The sequence below is a fragment of the Anser brachyrhynchus genome (assembly GCF_964034855.1).
Source record: "Anser brachyrhynchus genome assembly, chromosome: 20".
Taxonomy (NCBI): domain Eukaryota; kingdom Metazoa; phylum Chordata; class Aves; order Anseriformes; family Anatidae; genus Anser; species Anser brachyrhynchus.
Window position 1 is genome coordinate 5,422,976 of NC_137713.1, and position 18,152 is coordinate 5,441,127.

Genomic DNA, 18,152 nt, shown 5'->3' on the forward strand with positions numbered 1-18,152 from the left:
TGCAGGTATGTTTCTGTGCACGGGCAGAGCGCGGCGTTTCTGGAGCCGCCTGGAACACTGAGGCCTCCGAAACCCTGCGCTGCTCCTCAAAATGGCTGCCAGATGTGTTGGCTCTACTGAATTCCCCGGGGCCTGACACCAGAAACGCCGCGGCTGATACCGGTTTGGTTCTCGCTCTGTTCTTCCCTCGGTCCTCCGGGCAAAGTGGCTCAAGGTTGAGCACAGCCCTCAGCGGCTGTGGCACCTGAGGTGGCTTTGTCAGACCGACGGCGCGCCCGGGGCAAGGCTTGCCGGGGCTGTGCCTAAACAAAGGAAACGTGTTTGTTTTTATAGCTCAAGCGTGGGAGCCCGGCCGGGGACCCCGTGCGATTTCCATGTGCTAGGAACAAGTCTCCTGGAGCGGGCTGCAGTCTGGCTGCCCACACGGCTTCCTGGGCAGGCCTTGCGAGCTCCTTGCTGGTGTGGCCTTGCAGCGGTCATCTTGTAACCCTGTCAGGCCTGCCGTAGCCGAGGTGATGCTGCTGGCGTGGGGAAAGGAGCCTCCATGTCCTTCTGGTGATGGTGCATCCGCTGAGCACACAGCACAGGACTCGCTTTGCGGAGTTCCTGTGCAATTATCTCTAGCATCAATAGGCAGGACTCTTTCAAGCACATCTTAAAGCCATGCTGCGTGGTAACTAGCTGTTTATCTGACAGCGTGGATGTTTTTCCTGCGAGAGTCAGCAGTTTGCTGAAATAACAAAACTTAATGATAAAGGGGTGTTGGAAAGTACTCGAGCTAGTAGTAGGATTTGTAAGGGAAGTGTATCGTCTAACATATGCTGCTCTGCCTTTAACCGAGGAAAAAATGTTTCTCAAAATAGTCTTCCTTGCTCCTTCGTCTAATTTACTCTGGTTTATTTCTAGAATCAAAATGAGAATGTCATTTTGATGCGATACAGCCTTTATAGTAAGTGCAAATCCATATGAGTAGGATGCATCTTGTGCTTCATAGCCAAGGCAAGCTGTATATGGTGACACTTTTAAGAGTATTTGGGTTGTCTTAAGATAGAAGGTGGTTTCCACCATGAAGTTAGTGTGCCCAGGGGTGGAGTACATGAGAAGCAGTGGGTAGGCTTCATGGCAGCTTGTTCAGTTGCACTCGCACTGCAGATTCAAGGGCTAGAAATGCCTCACTATATGACTGTGCTTGCTGCACAGGAATTTATGTAGTGCTACATCAAGTAATCAAGTTATTTAAGGTGGATTTAGTGTTAGGGGGAGGTGTTTGCATGGCACACAAATGAATTGTCCGTGTATCTTTGCTGTTCAATTCTAAGACTGTCCTCTAAAAACATGGAGCACGCTGCATCGTGGAGATGAGACGGGTGTCATGGAAGACTAACGTCACTGGTGACAGAGCTGCCCTGACTCGGGCTACGTGTAAACGAGATGTTCCAGAAATAACAGTAAAGCTTTGCTTTTTATTTCTCTTCTAGCAACCCTCCGCTCAGTGAGGAAATGCTGCCTCCAGGGGAGTGGATGTGTCACCGCTGCACTGTGCGCCGAAAGGTAAAGTCTCTTGTAACAGCCGTTCTCCCTGCCCTTCCGACTGTCCATCTGAAATGTGAACCCTTTATTTTATAATTTCGTCTCCCCTTAATGTGAACATCCACACCACCAGAGTTGCTCTTTGTGGTTAGAGTTGTAACGGGGGCTTTCTTAGGAACAGGCTGCAAGAAAGCCAAGGTGTCTTGATGAGACTGTCCAGGTATTTTTGACATTGCTACGAAGAACCACAGAACCGAAGTGCCTGCTCTGTTTGTGTCAAGCTGTGCCTTTTAACCTGCTTTCCTTTTCTCCCATCCTGGAAGGGAGGGAGAACTGAGGCACAGAGGAGAGGGCTCTCATGCTGGAGGAGGTGAGCTGTGTTAAGTCAAACAGGTGGCCTGATAATGTAGCTTTGGCATCAGGGCTGTGATTCTGGTTAATGTGTGTTTTTCAGAAGTGTGACTTCACAGCAGTTGCACATCAGCAGAGGGTGAAATCACAGTGAGTTGTGATTTCCTGGGCTGTTGAACAGGATGGGGAGGAGATGACTGGGCAAGATTGTGGCTTGTCTTTTTTTTCTTGATACTCTTTCTCCAGGAAGCTGTCTTGCACAATGTAAACATCTTATTGCTGTGAGTACGTAAGACTGCGTAACAGAGGGTTTAGAAACTGTACCAACCAACTAGCAACTGTTCTCTTGAAGTGACACCCAAAACAGATGTGAAGAAAACTCTGAACTAAGTCTTTTGTTCCCGAAGCTATTTCCTTGTTCTGTTTCCAGGGTACTGTTCAGTCATCTGCTAACAGCAAAGAGGAAGGTCACAAATTTAAAAACAAATAAACAACACCACCAACGAAAAGAATTTTCTGTATTAAAAATTCTGATAACGCTTTTCTCCTTTTACAGACCATTTCATAGTGATTTTGTAGATTGGTGATGCTGGCACTGGAGCAGTTCAGCTGCCCGTACCAGGCCATGCAGCTGCCCCCTTCTCTTGCAAAATGGATCTCTCAGTGATTGCAATGTATTGTTTTCCTCTGCTGCAGTCCTCTCTGCCCACCTTGTTCAAGAGTCCTGGCGTCAAGAGAGAGTGTGTTGGTTTTACGTTGTGCTTGTGTTCTCAAGCTGACCTCCTTGTTCTGTAATGGGTTCGGATGCACTGCCAGGGTTAATAGACTGCGTCGACAATGAATGGTCTACCATGGAGTTTCTCAGTGTTGGCTAGCAAAGTAAACAGAGTTGTCTGATCTGTCAAGTGTTTAGGACTAGAGGCTGTGAAACATTGTCCTGACGTGGACTCGAATACGGCTGTCCTGAAAGGAGAGACATGCTAATTTTCTTCCCTATGCTTGGTTCCCTTCAGCTGGTTTGTCATCTGTGTGTTAGCTGCAAGCAAATTGTTTTTGCTAGGTCAAGGCTTTATGGCGACTTCACGGGGGAAGTCGTAGTAAGTGGCTGAAGCCTTTTCAGATGCTGTTTGTCTTCGATTGCTTATTTGTCGAGGTTGATGTGCTTTGTTTGTGGCCTCCATGATAAGCCTGCCTATTCATGTCGTGCAGAAGCGAGAACAGAAGAAAGAGCTGGGGCAGGTAAATGGATTGGTGGACAAATCTGGGAAAAGGACCACCTCCCCAACCAGTGACGCAGACCTCTTGGACAGGTCTAGCAGCAGCATCAGGGCTAATGCGCATGCCAGGATCTTGGAAAGGAGAGCGAGCCGGCCTGGCACTCCCACATCCAATGCCAGCACCGAGACCCCCAACTCGGAACAGAATGATGTCGATGAGGACATAATTGACGTGGATGATGACTCTGCCATTGCAGAAATGGACTGTGGGCAGCCCCAGCTGAAGCGACCCTTTGAGCTTCTTATTGCTGCTGCCATGGAAAGGAACCCAACGCAGTTCCAGTTGCCGAATGAACTGACCTGCACCACAGCACTTCCAGGTGAGCATTGATAAAGGTGTCTGCAGTTGCATCCTGCTGCCAACTTGCCTTTTCCCCCCTTTCTGTTCCTTGGTAGTTGTGGTTTTGGTGATGCTCTCTGGTGAAAACAGTGCCCCTGGTCCTCATACAACAGCACGTGGCCCCGTGGCTTCCCCAGGATGTAAGCCGTGCGGACGCTGCTGGGAGCTCCACCTCCTTGAAACAGATGCTTTCTGTATTCAGCCTGTATTCAGATCATCGATCTGAAGAAAAAGTTTCCAGTTGTCCAAACACTTGATTTTGACTCATGGTACGATAGCTTAGTCAAGTCACAACGTAATTGTTTCAGTGACATCATGTACATTAAGCTTAAAGTATGTCTACCTTTAAAGCCCATTTCTGTCACTTGACTCTAGATTTAGTGGTTGATAAGGGCTCCTTAAGCAGTTCTTTCCTGCCTTTTCTGTTTGCCTCTGCCTGAGAAGATTATATGTATCTGCCAGGAAGCGAATCTCTGCTATGTGGGTAACCCAAAGCCTTTTAAAATTTACTTTCAGGTACTAGCAAGAGGAGGAGAAAGGAAGAAACCACAGGAAAGAATGTCAAGAAAGCACAACACGAGTTAGACCACAATGGTTTGGTTCCCTTGCCGGTCAAAGTCTGCTTCACATGCAACAGGTATGTAACTCTTCCAGGGAAGCTCCTTGGTGCAGCTGCACCCTTCATGGGAACAAAGTTCCTGCTGAAAAAAGCAAACTGCTTGTTACCTTTTCCATTCCTCTTCAGTACTTGCTTACAGTCCTCTAAACAAACGGGGGAATAATTGTCTTTGCTAAATAACAAATGCTTAGTGACAAGTATAGGTGTGGCTTCTGCAGTCCTGCATGGCTGTAAAGGTTTTGAAGTGTAGCCCGAAAAGAGCGAGCCGTCTTGCCTTCGGTATTTTTCTACAAGGAAGAATTCTAGTGATGGTTGTTTAGACAACTGAGATGTTTGTTTATGGTTCGTGGAGGAGATATGTGAGGAGGTGACCTTTTGGAAATAGAAATCTACAGAGAGATACAAGCCCAAGGCAAACAGGAGTATTGTGCTGAAATAGTAAATCTTAAAACTAGTATAAAATACTGCTGTGCTCTTTTATAACTGCAGAAATAAATGCGCCGATAAATCCTGACTCAAAACGTCAGCAGAACCAAAAAACTTTATTTCAGGAACCCAGTCAGGGTGAGTTTCTGGAATTAAGCTGGAGACTCAGGTGGGCTTTTGTGGGGAACAGCTGATGGCTTTGTCATAGAGCGACTTCTTAGAGAGAAGTCTCTTCTCTATAGAGACTTCTTAGAATCCAGAGCAGTGGGTGTAGTAGCTTTCTGGAGTTTGAGGTTTGTTCTGAGAACATCTCAGGCTTATTGAAGTAAATGTCCCAGCTTCACACAAGATTTGTCTGAGGAAAATTGTGATAATCTGAGATATCCTTCGGATCTCTGAATTTTGCTCTAAATGAAGCCATTCAGAACTAACGCACAAGGTCAGCTTGAGAAGTTGCTTATGTGACTCGGACGGGTTCTTGCAGCTTTCCAGCAATGGGATCTCTTCCTGCCAGAGGACTTCTTTTGAACCAAGAAACCCTCCTGTATGGGCAGGTCCTTTTGCCTCGAGCGGGTCTTGCAGAAGGTCCATATCGATCGAGTTACAATTCTGAAGCCTAATTTTAGATGCAAGTAACACGGCGTAGGGGAGTTGGTGGGGAAAGATAAGCTGAAGTGGTCAGCCGAGCTTGCCTGCACGTTCAGTTAATACTCTGCTTTCTGCGTGGGAAATAAGATATGGCTCTCTCTTTGCAGGAGTTGCAGAGTGGCACCTCTCATTCAGTGTGATTATTGCCCACTCCTGTTCCACATGGATTGTCTGGAGCCACCTCTTACTGCCATGCCTCTGGGTAGATGGATGTGCCCAAATCACATAGAGCACGTGGTGGTAAGCAGGACTATGATTGCAGTATGGTAACCGGATGCTGGAGTGGAACCTGGCAGGTCCATTAAAGGACAAAGTACAACAAATGTAAAACAGCTTCTGAGCTCTTATTGCTCCCTGTAACGCTTGTAAAGCTCCTGCTGCAAGCAACACGCTCTCCAAAGGAATATGATGCTGCTCGCTGCAATAAAATATAAAGATGGGGGAACTCCTTCCTGTAACTGAAGCTGACAGCTCAGATTGTGACTCACTGGCAGCTTGTCTAGTTTTCAGACTGGACTCCTTAAGATCTAGATGAGCTTCCAGAACTGTGACACAAAGCAGCACAGTGCTACAAATAGGGGAAGTAATTCTTTGCATGCTTAACCCAAAAAGCGTTCATTCCAAGCGGGAGCTTTCATTTGTGGAAGAGCATTGTACTTGAGACTAAATACTCAGGAAACAGGGGGCTGGAACAAAGGGCTTGTGCCCAGAGAAACTGCTTCTGAGAGCATTGATGCTACTTCGGAGGCCTCTAAGTGCTTTTGTATTCACCTCCAGCAATGTGCCCTTTAACAGAAAGGGTTAGTGCCGCAGGAAGCAAATAGTCTAAAGCTGAGCTGATGCTGTACTGCCAGTGCTACGAGGCGTTATGAGAGTCTTAGGGTGCCTTAGTGACCTGCAGATCCCTAACTTCTGTGGCATTATCTGATCACCCAGCTGAACCAGAAGAACTTGACCCTGAGTAATCGGTGCCGAGTATTTGACCGGTTCCAGGATACCATATCTCAGCATGTTGTCAAAGTGGATTTCTTAAACCGAATCCATAAGAAACATCCTCCGAATCGCAGAGTTCTTCAGTCAGTGAAGAGAAAGGGTTTGAAGGTGAGTGTAAACAAGTAGGTACTGGCAGAATTCCCCAAGCACGTGTTTTAGTCTGGAAGGGAATCCAGCGTGCCCCATAGGGATCGCCTTGTTGGGGCAGGAGGAAGAAGGTGGGGTCTGAATAAATGTGCGGTGAGAGGTCTGGAAGTCGGCAGTCAGAGCAGTTTTCGCTACGTGTAGGATTTAAGAAGCTCTTTTTCCAGCAACCGTAACGCTCAGCTCTTAGAAGCAAGCCTGTAAATCTAACACAGGCATGAGAAGTACAACACAAACCTATTGAAGGTGGCACCAGAGTCAGAATCTGGGCTGCCGCATGTTCCCTGTTAAACCACAGAAAGCATTTTCTGCCAGAATGCCTGAAAAATGCCATATAGGTATTTTAAACGTTTCCCTTCTTACCTCGCCTTTTCTTTGCATGACTTTCTTTATGCTGGAGCCACCACGTTGTGCTGAAGTCATGCCTGACCTAAGGGAATGAAACCTATTAATTTCAGCATAGTTGCATTAAATTAAAGTACTCGGCACTTGAAACTTCTAATGTATTGTCTGCAGGGTTCCTTTGGGTCACAAAGCTGCAAACACGAAGCACAGTGCTGGTTAGGCACTTCATTTAACTAGTCATTCTTGAGTAATTGTTCTCATGTGTCATCTTCTTTCTCTACAATGTAGGTTCCTGATGCTATAAAGTCCCAATACCGGCTTCCGCCCCCGTTACTTGCGCCTGCAGCAATTAGAGACGGCGAGCTGATCTGTAACGGGATCCCCGAGGAACCCTTGCAGAAGCACCTTTTGAACACTGAGCACTTAGCCAGCCAGACAGAACAACAGGAGGTAAATGAAGTCAAAATGCTTGGACTGTCTGTAGTCGCTTCGGTACAACGGTCCTCTTCCATTTCAGTTGTGATCAGAGCAGTTGTCTAGGAAACCGGTCTCAAAATCGTACGTCTGAAGGTGATAGCTTGTCTTGGGTCTGACACTTTTGCCCATTAAAACTTCATTTTGGCTTTGCAGCTGAAATGTAAAGCTCCTCGTTTGACACTTCAGGAAAGTGGTGAGGTAATCTTCTGGTCTGAACGGTGGAGTTGAGGGCTTTCTGTCTAGATGTCAGTTTTATTTCCTGGCTGAGGGGAAATACTTTCCTCTTCGATGATGTAAGGCTGCTCTCTGACACTTTCGTATGTTAACGTCACATTTCTGGGCCGCTTTTTATTGCCGATAGCCTTAGATTTTCAAATCAAGGTCGAGTGAGCGTTCAAGTCTTGCATGAAATTTCTTGCTGGGTTCAGCAATGTGGAGGCACGTTGCTTTGCAATCAGTGCTGTGGTCTGATTCCTGTTAGCTCGGGCAGGGTTCTTATATATGGTGTGGGCACATTCACTGTGAAGCTCAAAACTTTAAGTATTTTGGTTGTCCTCTACCTGGTGTAAAAGAAGAGGTGCTCTCCATCCCTGCTTTGGCAGGTGGCTCCCAATGGCGTGAGGTAGATCAGCGTTTCTTTCCAGCGCGAAACAGTAAGCTAGAGGGTTTTGTTTGGAGAGAAGCCCGTGTCAGTGGAAAATACGTACGTAACTAGCTGAAAAGTTTGCAACGCTTTAAATGTGAAGAGGGGAATGTCTGGGAGGGAGCAGTTGCCTGCCACCTTCCCTCTCCTGTAATCTCAGCTCCTCGGTGTACTGTCCCCAGCACGGAGATAAACACCACCTAATTTTGGATGTAGTCGTGTACGTCTGAACCAAGTCTTCTCCTGGTGCTAGATGAGCACCAGAACAGATGCTGAGCGGTCTGCAGCAGTCAGGCAGCTGAATTTCTGCGGGCTGGGCGGGCGATGGGGTGGCTGAGGCTTGGAGCACCGTCTGCCTGTGGAGCTAACGTGCTTTTTGTTTTTTTTTCTTCCTCCCAGTGGCTCTGTAGTGTTGTTGCGCTCCAGTGCAGCATATTGAAACATTTATCTGCTAAGCAGATGACTTCGCTTTGGGACTCTGAACAAACAGAGAAGGCTGATATTAAGCCTGTTATCGTGGCAGACGGCGCACTCGCCAACCCTTACCAGGCAGCTGACAAGGCACCCACACCTTCCCTCTATTCCATGTCATCCTGCACCTCAGGGATTACCACTCAAAATTCCTTGAGCTCCTCGCAACCCCAGCAGACTTTGTCACAGGAAGATGTCAACTGCAGCTCTTGTATAGACAAATCCAAGAAGGTGTCTTCTTGCGGGACTTCTAACGGGCCGACAGCCTCTGACGTGAAAGTCAACGGTCCTCATTTCTACGGCGTTTCGTCCGAGCCTGCGGCCCAGTTGACTGACTCCCCGAGGCTGATCGGATCTGGTAACACAATACCTGTTTTGTCTCACCGGCAAACGTGGCCTAGGCCCCTCACGCCCCCAGCGACGTGTGGACTTCTGAATCACACGATTGGAACCGTTGTCAAAACGGAGAACGTCGCAGGACCCGTTTCTTGTGCACAAAGGGGTTCTGTGCCGGTCACGAGTATACCTACTTCCATATCGAGCTCCTGTGCCAGCCTGGACACCACCAGCACTTTGCAAAGAAAGAATGTGCAGACGCAGATAGGACCGCCGCTGACAGCAGACCTGCGATCCGTGGGCTCCCCTCTGACTGCCACCAGGGCTCTCACCGCTCCCCAGGCTGCAGGAGATGGGATCTCAGCTGTTGGGTCCACAAACAGATTCTGTTCACCAGCACCACCTTCAGGTAAGGGCCCAAGGGCTGATCCTGGCCCCCAGGGCTGAGAAGGCGTTCGAGCTAACCTCGAGGCTCTAGCAGCATGTCCTTGCTTAATGGGGAATATGGCTTTCTGTAGAGAGCAGGGGGAAGTTTAGGTCTCCTCCGTCCTAGGTCCCTTTATGGGAGCCATGGGATGCACGTATCTGAGCGGGGAACTCCGTCCTAGGAGGCAAGGTGATAGATCCAGTTGGTTCTGGAGAGCAGCAGTGGGTGTAAATCCTGCTGTCTCACCATCTCAACAGCTGGCTGCTCTGCTGCTGCTCTGAAACCACCCGTTTGCTCTAAAGGACTGGCTGGTTGCAAGGCAGGCCTTCACGGAACGGCCGTCCTGCACCTCTGGTCTCTGTTCTGGTGATGGTTGCGTCCTCTCGTATGGAGGTATTGGAAGTCTTCAGCTGCGCAGCCTCGGTGCTTGACAAATGTGGGCTTGGACGTTGCGGTGTGTTCAGTGCCTGCCAGTCTGCTCACGTGGGGCAGTTACGGGCTGGATGTGCTGCTGCTGTCCCGAGTTACACCCCCAAAACCTTGCTGCTGAAGTGCGTGCACCCATTCATCAGTATAAAGCCATCAAGCCAAAGACGTTGATAGGTGAGGGCGGGGGTGACTGCCCATAATTCATAAATTTTGCTGGAATAAGCTTTCACTTAAAGCCTTCTCCTCCTCCCTTCGCCCCAGCAGCTCTAGCCTCAAGCTGTTAGCCCCCTTGGGCAGGCTGGGTTGGAAGCAGTGGCTGGAAAGGACGCGCCAGAGCTGTCCGTCACTTCTGCAGTCCTCCTTGCTCAGTGGCAGGCTTGGGTGGAGCGATCCAGGCAACGCAGGCAGCGTCTTTTTATTGTTCTCTTAAAGATTTCTTATGGGCGGCTTCTGGGTTTTATCTCCTGTTCGGAAGGAGTTCCCGGAGCACTTGGCCTCCTTGCTTATTGCCGAACAAACTGAGTTCACCCTAGGGCTGCTAATTTGTGCCCTGCTTAGACGTGCGAGGCTGGGGGGCCTTTAGGTGGAGGAAGAGGGGCTGTGCTGTAGGAAGCTTCTTGCTCGTGGCTCGAAAAGCACGGCAAACCAAACCCTCCATCATTTTGCAGCTACTTAAGATGTTAAATTTCTTCTAGCGTGAAGTTTGGGTTCTACAAAATGCCCATTAAATCGTCATTTCGATGCAGTTTCTCTTGGGAAAGACGTAAATGTGTTCAGATAGACTACGTCTAACACGACGCATGTGGACTTACATCTTAAATGGTGGTCTGCGGAGCGGGTGCAAATTTACAAAAATCCCAGTGATTCGTAACCCCTTTTTTTTTCATAAGCTTCAGGCTTACCATAGCTCTAAGCAGACCAACTTGAGAAGAAGTGGTATCGACCATGCATTGAAGGGATTTTGCTTTCTGGCATTTGCCATCGCCTCTTTCGGCTGCGCGGTCACTGCCAAGGCAGTGGGATTTTATTTGGTGGATAATAAATTCTGCAAACGACTGTCACGTTCCTACCAGACAGCGCACTGCACCCCACAGTCGATAATCGTCCAGAAACCAAAAGGATGCAGCAAATGTGCTTTTTTTTCTGCATGTTCAGGCCTAGACCAGCTACTTGGCAAAGGTTTAGCCAGCTCTTGGAGCTGCTGGGGGCTCGGTGCTCGTCTTCCCGGTCTCTGTAGCATGACATCGCTTGCAGCCTCTCATCGCTGCCCCTTCAAACGGGGGAGCAGAGCCTTAAATATTTAGGTGCAGAGCCCGAGAGCTGATCCTGCGTTCGAGGCGCGCGCTAATCCTTCTGCGAGGGGACGAAAGCCCACGGCCTGTAGCTCAGGCCTTTTTCAAAGCGTGCCTCTGAGCAGAATTAGTCATTCTGAGCAGCTTGGAAGCTGCGAGCAGCCTGAGGGCTGGGTGCATGTCTCACGAACGTCACAGTGACATATCTTCTCTGCACCATCTTTCTCTGTAGATGGTAAGGTCAGTCCCAGCACCTTATCCATAGGAAGCGCTTTAACTCTGCCCTCATCACTCACTTCAAACTCCGCAGCTATGCTGGACCTCACCAGTTCCCTGAAAGCGTTTGTGGACGGCGGTGAGTATTTAGTTCGTTCTCAGTCTCTGCTAGCCCTGCCTGTTTGCTTCCCGAGCGTCCAGGCTCTGCTTCAGGAGAAGCTCTGAGATGAAAGGGTTGCAGTCAGGTGAGGGAGGGGCTGGATATACCTTTCCTTAAATACCACGCGCTTCCCTGCTCGTAGTGTTGCCAAGGCAGCGAGGCCGATGAAGTGTTTCTGCCTGAAGCTTTTCTGGGGAACAATCACCACGGGCTGCTTTCCAGGTGGGATCCGCATGCAGAAACCTGCAGCCCTGCCGTGCCGTGGTGCTGCCTGCACCCCACAGGGGTTCCTGATCACAGAATCACAGAATTGCAGGGGTTGGAAGGGACCTCGAAAGATCATCGGGTCCAAGCCCCTGTGCGCAGGAAGCCCACAGCTCTCCATCTTGCAGTCGAGCAGTCACCCGGGTCATGAGGCTTTACTGGCTCCGTTAATTTTCCGATTGATTTTTGCTTCTGTCAGTCTTCTCCTAGACTGGCATAATGGTTTTTTTATTTTCCTTTTGTTGCACTTGGCGAGAAATGCCAAGTCTTAGCGGAGCGACTCGAGGAGGAGGAGATTGGTACCCAGCACAACGCGGCAGGCTGTCGGCAGCGCCTGCTTCTGAACAAGAGCCTTTCTGGCGTGGTCACCCTCTTTTCTTGGGTGAACCCCGACTGCTCCCCTCGGCCGGGCTGCCTCTGTGCTCTCGGGAAAGGCCGTTGTGGCTCTGCTTCTGCCTGCTGTTCGAACTGGTGCTGACGTGAAGAAGAGGTCGGCCAGCCTGCTTTTGCTACCAGAAGGCAGATCTCCATGGGGCTTCACAAACAGGAACGCTTCGCAGCTATCAGCAGCAGATCTGCCTTAAAGCTGGTTAAAAGTCTTGTCTGAATTACCTTGTTTTGGTTAATTGACCCCGCTCTGAAAGCGCGTGACTCAAGAAGGAGCATGTAGCTGCTTCGAAGTGGTTACTGCTTTCCTCTGCAGCACAGGGTCAGCCTTTGTGGCTAGGAAATGAAGCTTCCCGAGAAGGACCCAAGCTGCTGCCAAAAGGGGCAATGTCCACCTCTGCAGACTCGTTGATTCTGAGCTGAAACAGCAGATTTTCAGTTTATCAGTCCTCGTTGCCCTGAACTTGTGCTTGCTGCCTGAATTGCAGCTTTCTAGACGGAGCTGACGCTCTCCTCACGTGCTGCTCACGTGAGATGCTGGTACGAAGGCACAGACCGCCTGTACGTAACGTTCTTGTGTTGCAGGATTTGGCAGCCTTTGCTGGTGAAGCAAATGGCAAGCTTGGAAACGGGACGGTTAAATCCACCGCGGCTCAGATGGCACCCTGTCTGTGAATAACTTGACTAATTGCTTTCTGTTTATTAACAGAGATTGAGATAAATATGCTGGATGAGCAGCTGATCAAGTTTCTGGCCTTGCAGAGAATACATCAGCTTTTCCCTTCCAAAGCTCAGTCTCTGGCAAGCAGTGTCAGTGCCCATCAGCAATCTCCTGTGGCAAACCACATTGAAGGTAAGAGCAGCCCTAGAACAGTCGGTTTGGGTTGAGCCGTAGCTTTCTGGCATTCCCTTGCCTGTTCGTTGAAGATCTTCCCTCTTCTTTTGGTATCTGGCTGGTGCCGCCTCTCAGGCTGCTTTCTCTGCATTTCCTGCTCTGGCTATCCACTGGCCAGAAGTTCCTACAGGTCCCTCTGTGTAATTTTTTTATTTTTTATTTTTTTACAAATTATAGCAATAAAAACAATCTCCACGGGCCTGAGTTTGGCATTAGCTTTGTTTATGGTCACTTGGTTTACAGTGTGGGCATTATTAACACCTAAATCTGGACAGGGATCGTGTCTTCCTGTTCCTCTGCATGCAGTCAGTTTAATCTGCTCTCAAGCACTAACCGGCCAGCCTTGGTGCAGGAGCAGTTGCCTGCTCCCCCTTTGCTATGGGCCTGGGGCTAAATATCCAAGATAAGGTCTTGGGAAGCCTGCTGGTATCAGTAACCTTCTTCTGAAACTCTGCGCTTGCCTGCTGTAGCATCGCAGCATTCTCTAAACGCTTTGTCAGTCTTTTTGAAGGCTGCTGTAGGGCGCAGCACCAGGCTGTGATTCGAGCTGCTTTCCTGTGCTGCCCTGGAAATTCTTGCAGCCTGCCTCCCAAAAGGCAGCTTGGTGCTGTCTTAACCCCTGGCCCTTTCCGGACAGGATGATGCATCCAGCTGACTGTTTGGCGTTGCTGATGAACTAAAAATTAGATCTAAAACCTCTAGTGAGCCCTGTTGAGTCAGCAGAGCCGGGCAGCTGAAAGGGCTCGTGCAGGGCAGCCGTGCAGAGATGGGAGGCCGCGTGTTTCAGCTGTACTAAGCTCTGCACGTCCAACACCACTGTTCTTGACATAGGTGACTCTGCGAACAATCTCTTGTAATCCTCATGTTCTGGTTTTTGATACCGCGCTCTTGCTGCAAAACTACCACCCAGATGTGCGATCAGGAGAGGCTCTGCGTGCGTAAGGGGCTTATCTCCAAAAGGCAGCTGCCGAAATCCTGGCAGGCCTGTGGGGTCGGGAGCGTGATCTCTCTTCCACAGAAGACGATTTTCTGCCCAGTTAACGGGCGTGGGAGAAGGTGTGATTTGAACTTTGCTGCCAGGGAGCTGCTCTGGAGACTCGGTCCTGGACCCTGCTCAACCCGTGTGGTTTTCCTGCAGCTTTGCTGGAAGGGGGAAATCTCAGCTGTTCAGTTGGGGACGTTCACCAGCACCAATATTTTTTTTTAAAGCGGTGCTTTTACAGCAAGAGGCAGGTCTTTGATTACCCAAAGTGGGAGAGATTAAGAAAGAAGCTAGTGGTAGGAAGCTTGTCTTCTCCCCAGCACGGCTCCGTTGTGCTCGCTCCACGATTGCACGGCTTGTGTGGGTTACTGGGAAGAACAATTTTCCGTGATGACAAAGATGTTTAATCCACACGCATTCCTAGAGGGTTGGGAAACCTTTAGGCCAAAGCTGCCTGCGTCCCTCTTAGGATCTGTGCTTTCTGGAGAGCCTGGCATCCAGCAGCCTGTGTAGCTGATAAGATTGTTCAAGTCCTTTCTCTTTATCTTGCAGCGCAAAGAAAGGAAGTGCAAGCCCGGGCTGTGTTCTATCCTCTGATGGGCTTGGGGGGTGCAGTCAATATGTGCTATCGAACCCTCTACATCGGGACAGGTGAGTAGCTTTTTCCCCAGCGTGACCTTTTAAGATTCAGGGTGGTTCTCCCCGGCCCTCCCTGTTTGTTTGCCAAGCGGGCGTTGAAGAAAAGGGACCCGTTTTGCTAACGAGAATGGTGGAAACTCCCCATCCACTTGAATCTTCCACCTTTGTAACAGCAGGATGGCTCCTAGAGGTTAACCGGCTGATGGAGAGGAGAGTTAAGGTTTGCTTGTGGGTTTTATTTCTCTGCTTAGATTCTTTTGGCACTCCAGAATGGCCCAGCAACATCAGAATACTCTGCAGCCTTCCTGCCTCATGTAGCAGCTAACCCTCCCTTCCCCCACTGAAACTTTGTTCGTGGCTTATCGCAGCATTATTCATGCGGTCCTGGGAGTGCGGACAAAGGCAGTTGCTCCCCTGTTGTTTTGCTAATTGAAGTTTAATTCTGTCTGTTGTTCTCTGCTGCCTGACAGGTTTTTTTTTTTTCCCTGAAATAAACCCAGCGTTTTTGTCCTCCCCATTGACAGGAGCTGATATGGATGTGTGCCTTACAAGCTATGGTCACTGTAACTACGTGTCCGGCAAACATGCCTGCATATTCTACGATGAGGTGAGAGCCTGAGTCTTTATTTTATTTTTTTTTCATTTGGCATGCATGGCAGTGGGAGCTGGCGATGCAGGCAGCAGGTTGTCTTTGTGTGGTGCTCCTTTGTGGGCTACAAAGTAAGAGCCAGAGCTGTGAATGGTTTCACTCCAGTGAAGGCTGCGTCAGCATTTTCTGTCAAACCCTTTTCTGAAGCACAGAGCCCTGCCAGCATGATTTCTCTGAGCTAACTGCTCGTGGACAAAGACTGACCACAAGTAAGCACTGTCACTGCTGGCATCTAGGGGAAGAAAAAAAAAAAATCATGGAAATGGTTCGATACTTTTGATGCAGCTGTGCTAATAAAAGCTAAGCTTTACTTGCCTACGTAGAACCTCGACGGGAACAAAACAGGGAGCTGCTTCATGCCTCTTATTTAACTAAAGTTTTAGTTAAGCTCAGTGTAAACAGAGGTCTACGGTTGCCTCTTAACTACAGGCCAGAGATGAGTTTGTTCTTGAAGTGAACAGACTGGTCTGCCAATAAAAGTGCCACAGGAGATGGCTCTTAGCATGGCAACAGTTTTTGAAGCAAGGTAGTCTTTTCTGTCACGATTTCTCAACCAGCTGCTGTGCAGGATCCAGGATTAACCCACAAACTGCTTTAGCTGCTCCTCCGGTGCGCTACAAGCTACAGAGCACGAGTGGTAATGGGATCCAGATCTTACATCTGAGCCGAAGCATCTCCTCACAGCGGTTGATCCGAAGGAATCACTGAACTTGTTCTGTACTCTGGAAAGCTTCCCATGGTTGTGGTTGCTCTAAAAAGAGGCAGAGCTCCCCTGCTTAGCTCTGTCTGCAGTTTCTGCTTCTGGCCTTGGTGTTTGCAGTCTAGCAGGTTACTTGAAAACTTCCCTTGTGTGGCAAGTTTTTGTAACTTGATTGAAGTTCCTAGCCCTGTGAGGACAAGCTCTTGCTGTCGGATGATTCCTGTGAGCTAACCTGGAATTTCTTCTACGCTGTTGACATCCTCTGCAGAGTTCAGCTGGGTGTAACACTGCTTGTGTCATGCTGTATGTCACCGTAACGTCTCCTGGCATTTCAGTATTCATGGAAGCCCTGTAAATCCAGGCCACTCTACCCTGTGGCTGCTGCTGCACACCAGTACCCCTCTCGTCATCTTGTGCCTGCTTTCCAAAGCACGCCTCTTTCCTGCCAGGCACAGGACTAAGCCACACTAGGCACAAACTTAGCCTGTTAAAACAGTGTGCTTGCTGCGCACAAATCAGCTTGAATCCATTTCCAAAAGATCTGTTGGTTCAAGCGCAGCAGGTAAAAGCCGCTCCTCTTCAAAGCTGCCCGGCCCTGTTTGCCTGCTGGGAAGCATCGTGGGCTGCAGCCCTCGCTGGAAAGCAGCTGTGCTGTGAGCGTGAGCCGTGTACCGGCTTGGGGTTGCTGCTCTCCGAAGTCAGAACATAATTTGAGTGCTCTTATTTTACCGTCAACAGCTGTAGGGAGGGAGGGGTTCGTGTTTCAGCGCTCCCAGTGGGTACACGGGCAGAAGCCTTTCTGACCTGGTGTCTCGATTCCTCCTCTTCCCCATTTCAGAATACGAAACATTACGAGCTGTTGAACTACAGTGAGCATGGGACGACCGTGGACAACGTTCTCTATTCGTGTGACTTCTCGGAGAAGATGGCGCCCACTCCTCCCAGCAGTATTGTTGCCAAAGTGCAGAGCGTGATAAGTGAGTGTTGAGATGGGGCCAGCCCCACGTGGGGGAGCTGCTGGAGGGGGACGGGAGCGGGTGCACGTCGCTCCTCCTCGGGGCTGCTGCACCTCTCGGGGGTCTCTCCTTTCCTCTGCAGCCCTGGGGTCAGCCCTTTGCTGCTGAAATGCCTCACGGCTGCAGGGTTTTGGCTCCCGAGGCACCCCAGCAGCAGCCCCCGTTGATTAAAACAAACCCCTGGCTCCGTCCAGCCTGAACCTGACGTCGGTTTGTCTTTTTCCAGAGCGACATAAAAGCAGGAAGCAGGAAGAGGAGCCGCATGAAGAAGCCACTGTGATGAATTCGCAGGCGCAAGGGCAGCATCGGAAACCCTGCAACTGCAAAGCCAGCAGCTCCAGCTTGATAGGGGGCAGCGGGGCCGGCTGGGAGGGCACGGCCCTGCTCCACCACGGCAGTTACATCAAGCTGGGCTGCCTGCAGTTTGTGTTCAGCATTACCGAATTTGCGACCAAACAGCCCAAGGGGGACACTGCCTTAGTACAAGACATGGACTTGGAGGAGAAGCTTTCTCTGAAACCCCACCAGGTGCCCGTGCTGCGGTCCAACTCTGTTCCCTAGGAATTGTAGGAAGAGAGCTTTGGAGCAAGGAAACGCCCTCAGACTCTTGCAATGCAAAAATGTACAAACCGAGGTGGGATTTTCTATGTCGGCCCAGAGACTGTTCACACGCCGTTTGCATGAAATGAAGAACGTTTAACTTTTTTTAATTTTTCTTTTTTGCTCAAGTTTTAGGGGCATTTGCACATATATTTGTACTATACATTTCATTTTAAAAGGAAAACTGCAGCGAGAGCAGGACGCGTCAGAGCGAGGGGCGACCGCTGTCTGACTCGAGGACTCTCTCTGACAGATAGTTCCCATGCAGTTGTAAAATAATCAGAAACTTGTTCTATTTTGTGCCAGTGACAATAGTTTTATATTAAAAGAGAAATACAGTTTTCATACAGCAAATCTATACAATATCATTGTTTTATTTAATGTAAAGAAGCGCTCTTCTTCCCACAGTTATTTTTCCCATCCCTCCCTGCTATGGTTGCACTACAAGTAGCTACTGTGTATTATGGGCAGTGAGAAATGAGTTCTTTTCCTGGTGTCCATCCTATTTTTTATTTCGAATAAGGAAAAGTGTTGGATTCTGTGTAAATACATCAGTGATGGCATTTTCAATGTTTTAAAGCTGTGTACAGTGCTACATGTGGTATGACGTTCCTCAAATTGTCTATTGTAGCAGCTCGTTTGTCGTAACCTGTCTGTCTCTTTTGTTTATAAGCCGCCACCCCCCACCCCCCCCCCGCAGAACAGCTAGCTCCACTGTACATAGTAATTGTAACGTTTTAGACTTTACAGAAACTTTCCTGTATTCTGTATATAAAAACAAATACTTCACATCCCGTTCTCTGCCTGTCTGTCTTCACTCTGTGCCCACCACCCGGGGGGGTGGGGGGGATCTCGTTTGCCCCATCTCAAGCGCGGGGCACTGCACACCTCCAGCC

At 49.3% G+C, this 18,152-nt stretch overlaps 1 protein-coding gene across 2 annotated transcripts in view; it reads left to right on the plus strand.

Annotated features, from left to right (window-relative positions):
* PHF12 (PHD finger protein 12) overlaps positions 1-18,047 on the plus strand; it is a 31,376-nt gene extending 13,329 nt beyond the window's left edge. The window contains exons 3-15 of one of the 2 annotated variants that reach the window (XM_080562809.1): positions 1,479-1,551; positions 3,091-3,478; positions 4,015-4,135; positions 5,299-5,431; positions 6,128-6,292; positions 6,962-7,123; positions 8,193-9,009; positions 10,981-11,103; positions 12,485-12,628; positions 14,205-14,303; positions 14,816-14,898; positions 16,479-16,617; positions 16,883-18,047. In XM_080562809.1, the coding sequence (XP_080418935.1) occupies positions 1,479-1,551; positions 3,091-3,478; positions 4,015-4,135; positions 5,299-5,431; positions 6,128-6,292; positions 6,962-7,123; positions 8,193-9,009; positions 10,981-11,103; positions 12,485-12,628; positions 14,205-14,303; positions 14,816-14,898; positions 16,479-16,617; positions 16,883-17,217 (2,782 nt within the window). In that variant the 3' untranslated portion in view covers positions 17,218-18,047. The remainder of the gene's footprint in view (positions 1-1,478; positions 1,552-3,090; positions 3,479-4,014; positions 4,136-5,298; positions 5,432-6,127; positions 6,293-6,961; positions 7,124-8,192; positions 9,010-10,980; positions 11,104-12,484; positions 12,629-14,204; positions 14,304-14,815; positions 14,899-16,478; positions 16,618-16,882) is intronic. The other variant, XM_080562810.1, reaches the window with a different exon arrangement.
* The last annotated feature ends 105 nt before the right edge of the window (positions 18,048-18,152 follow it).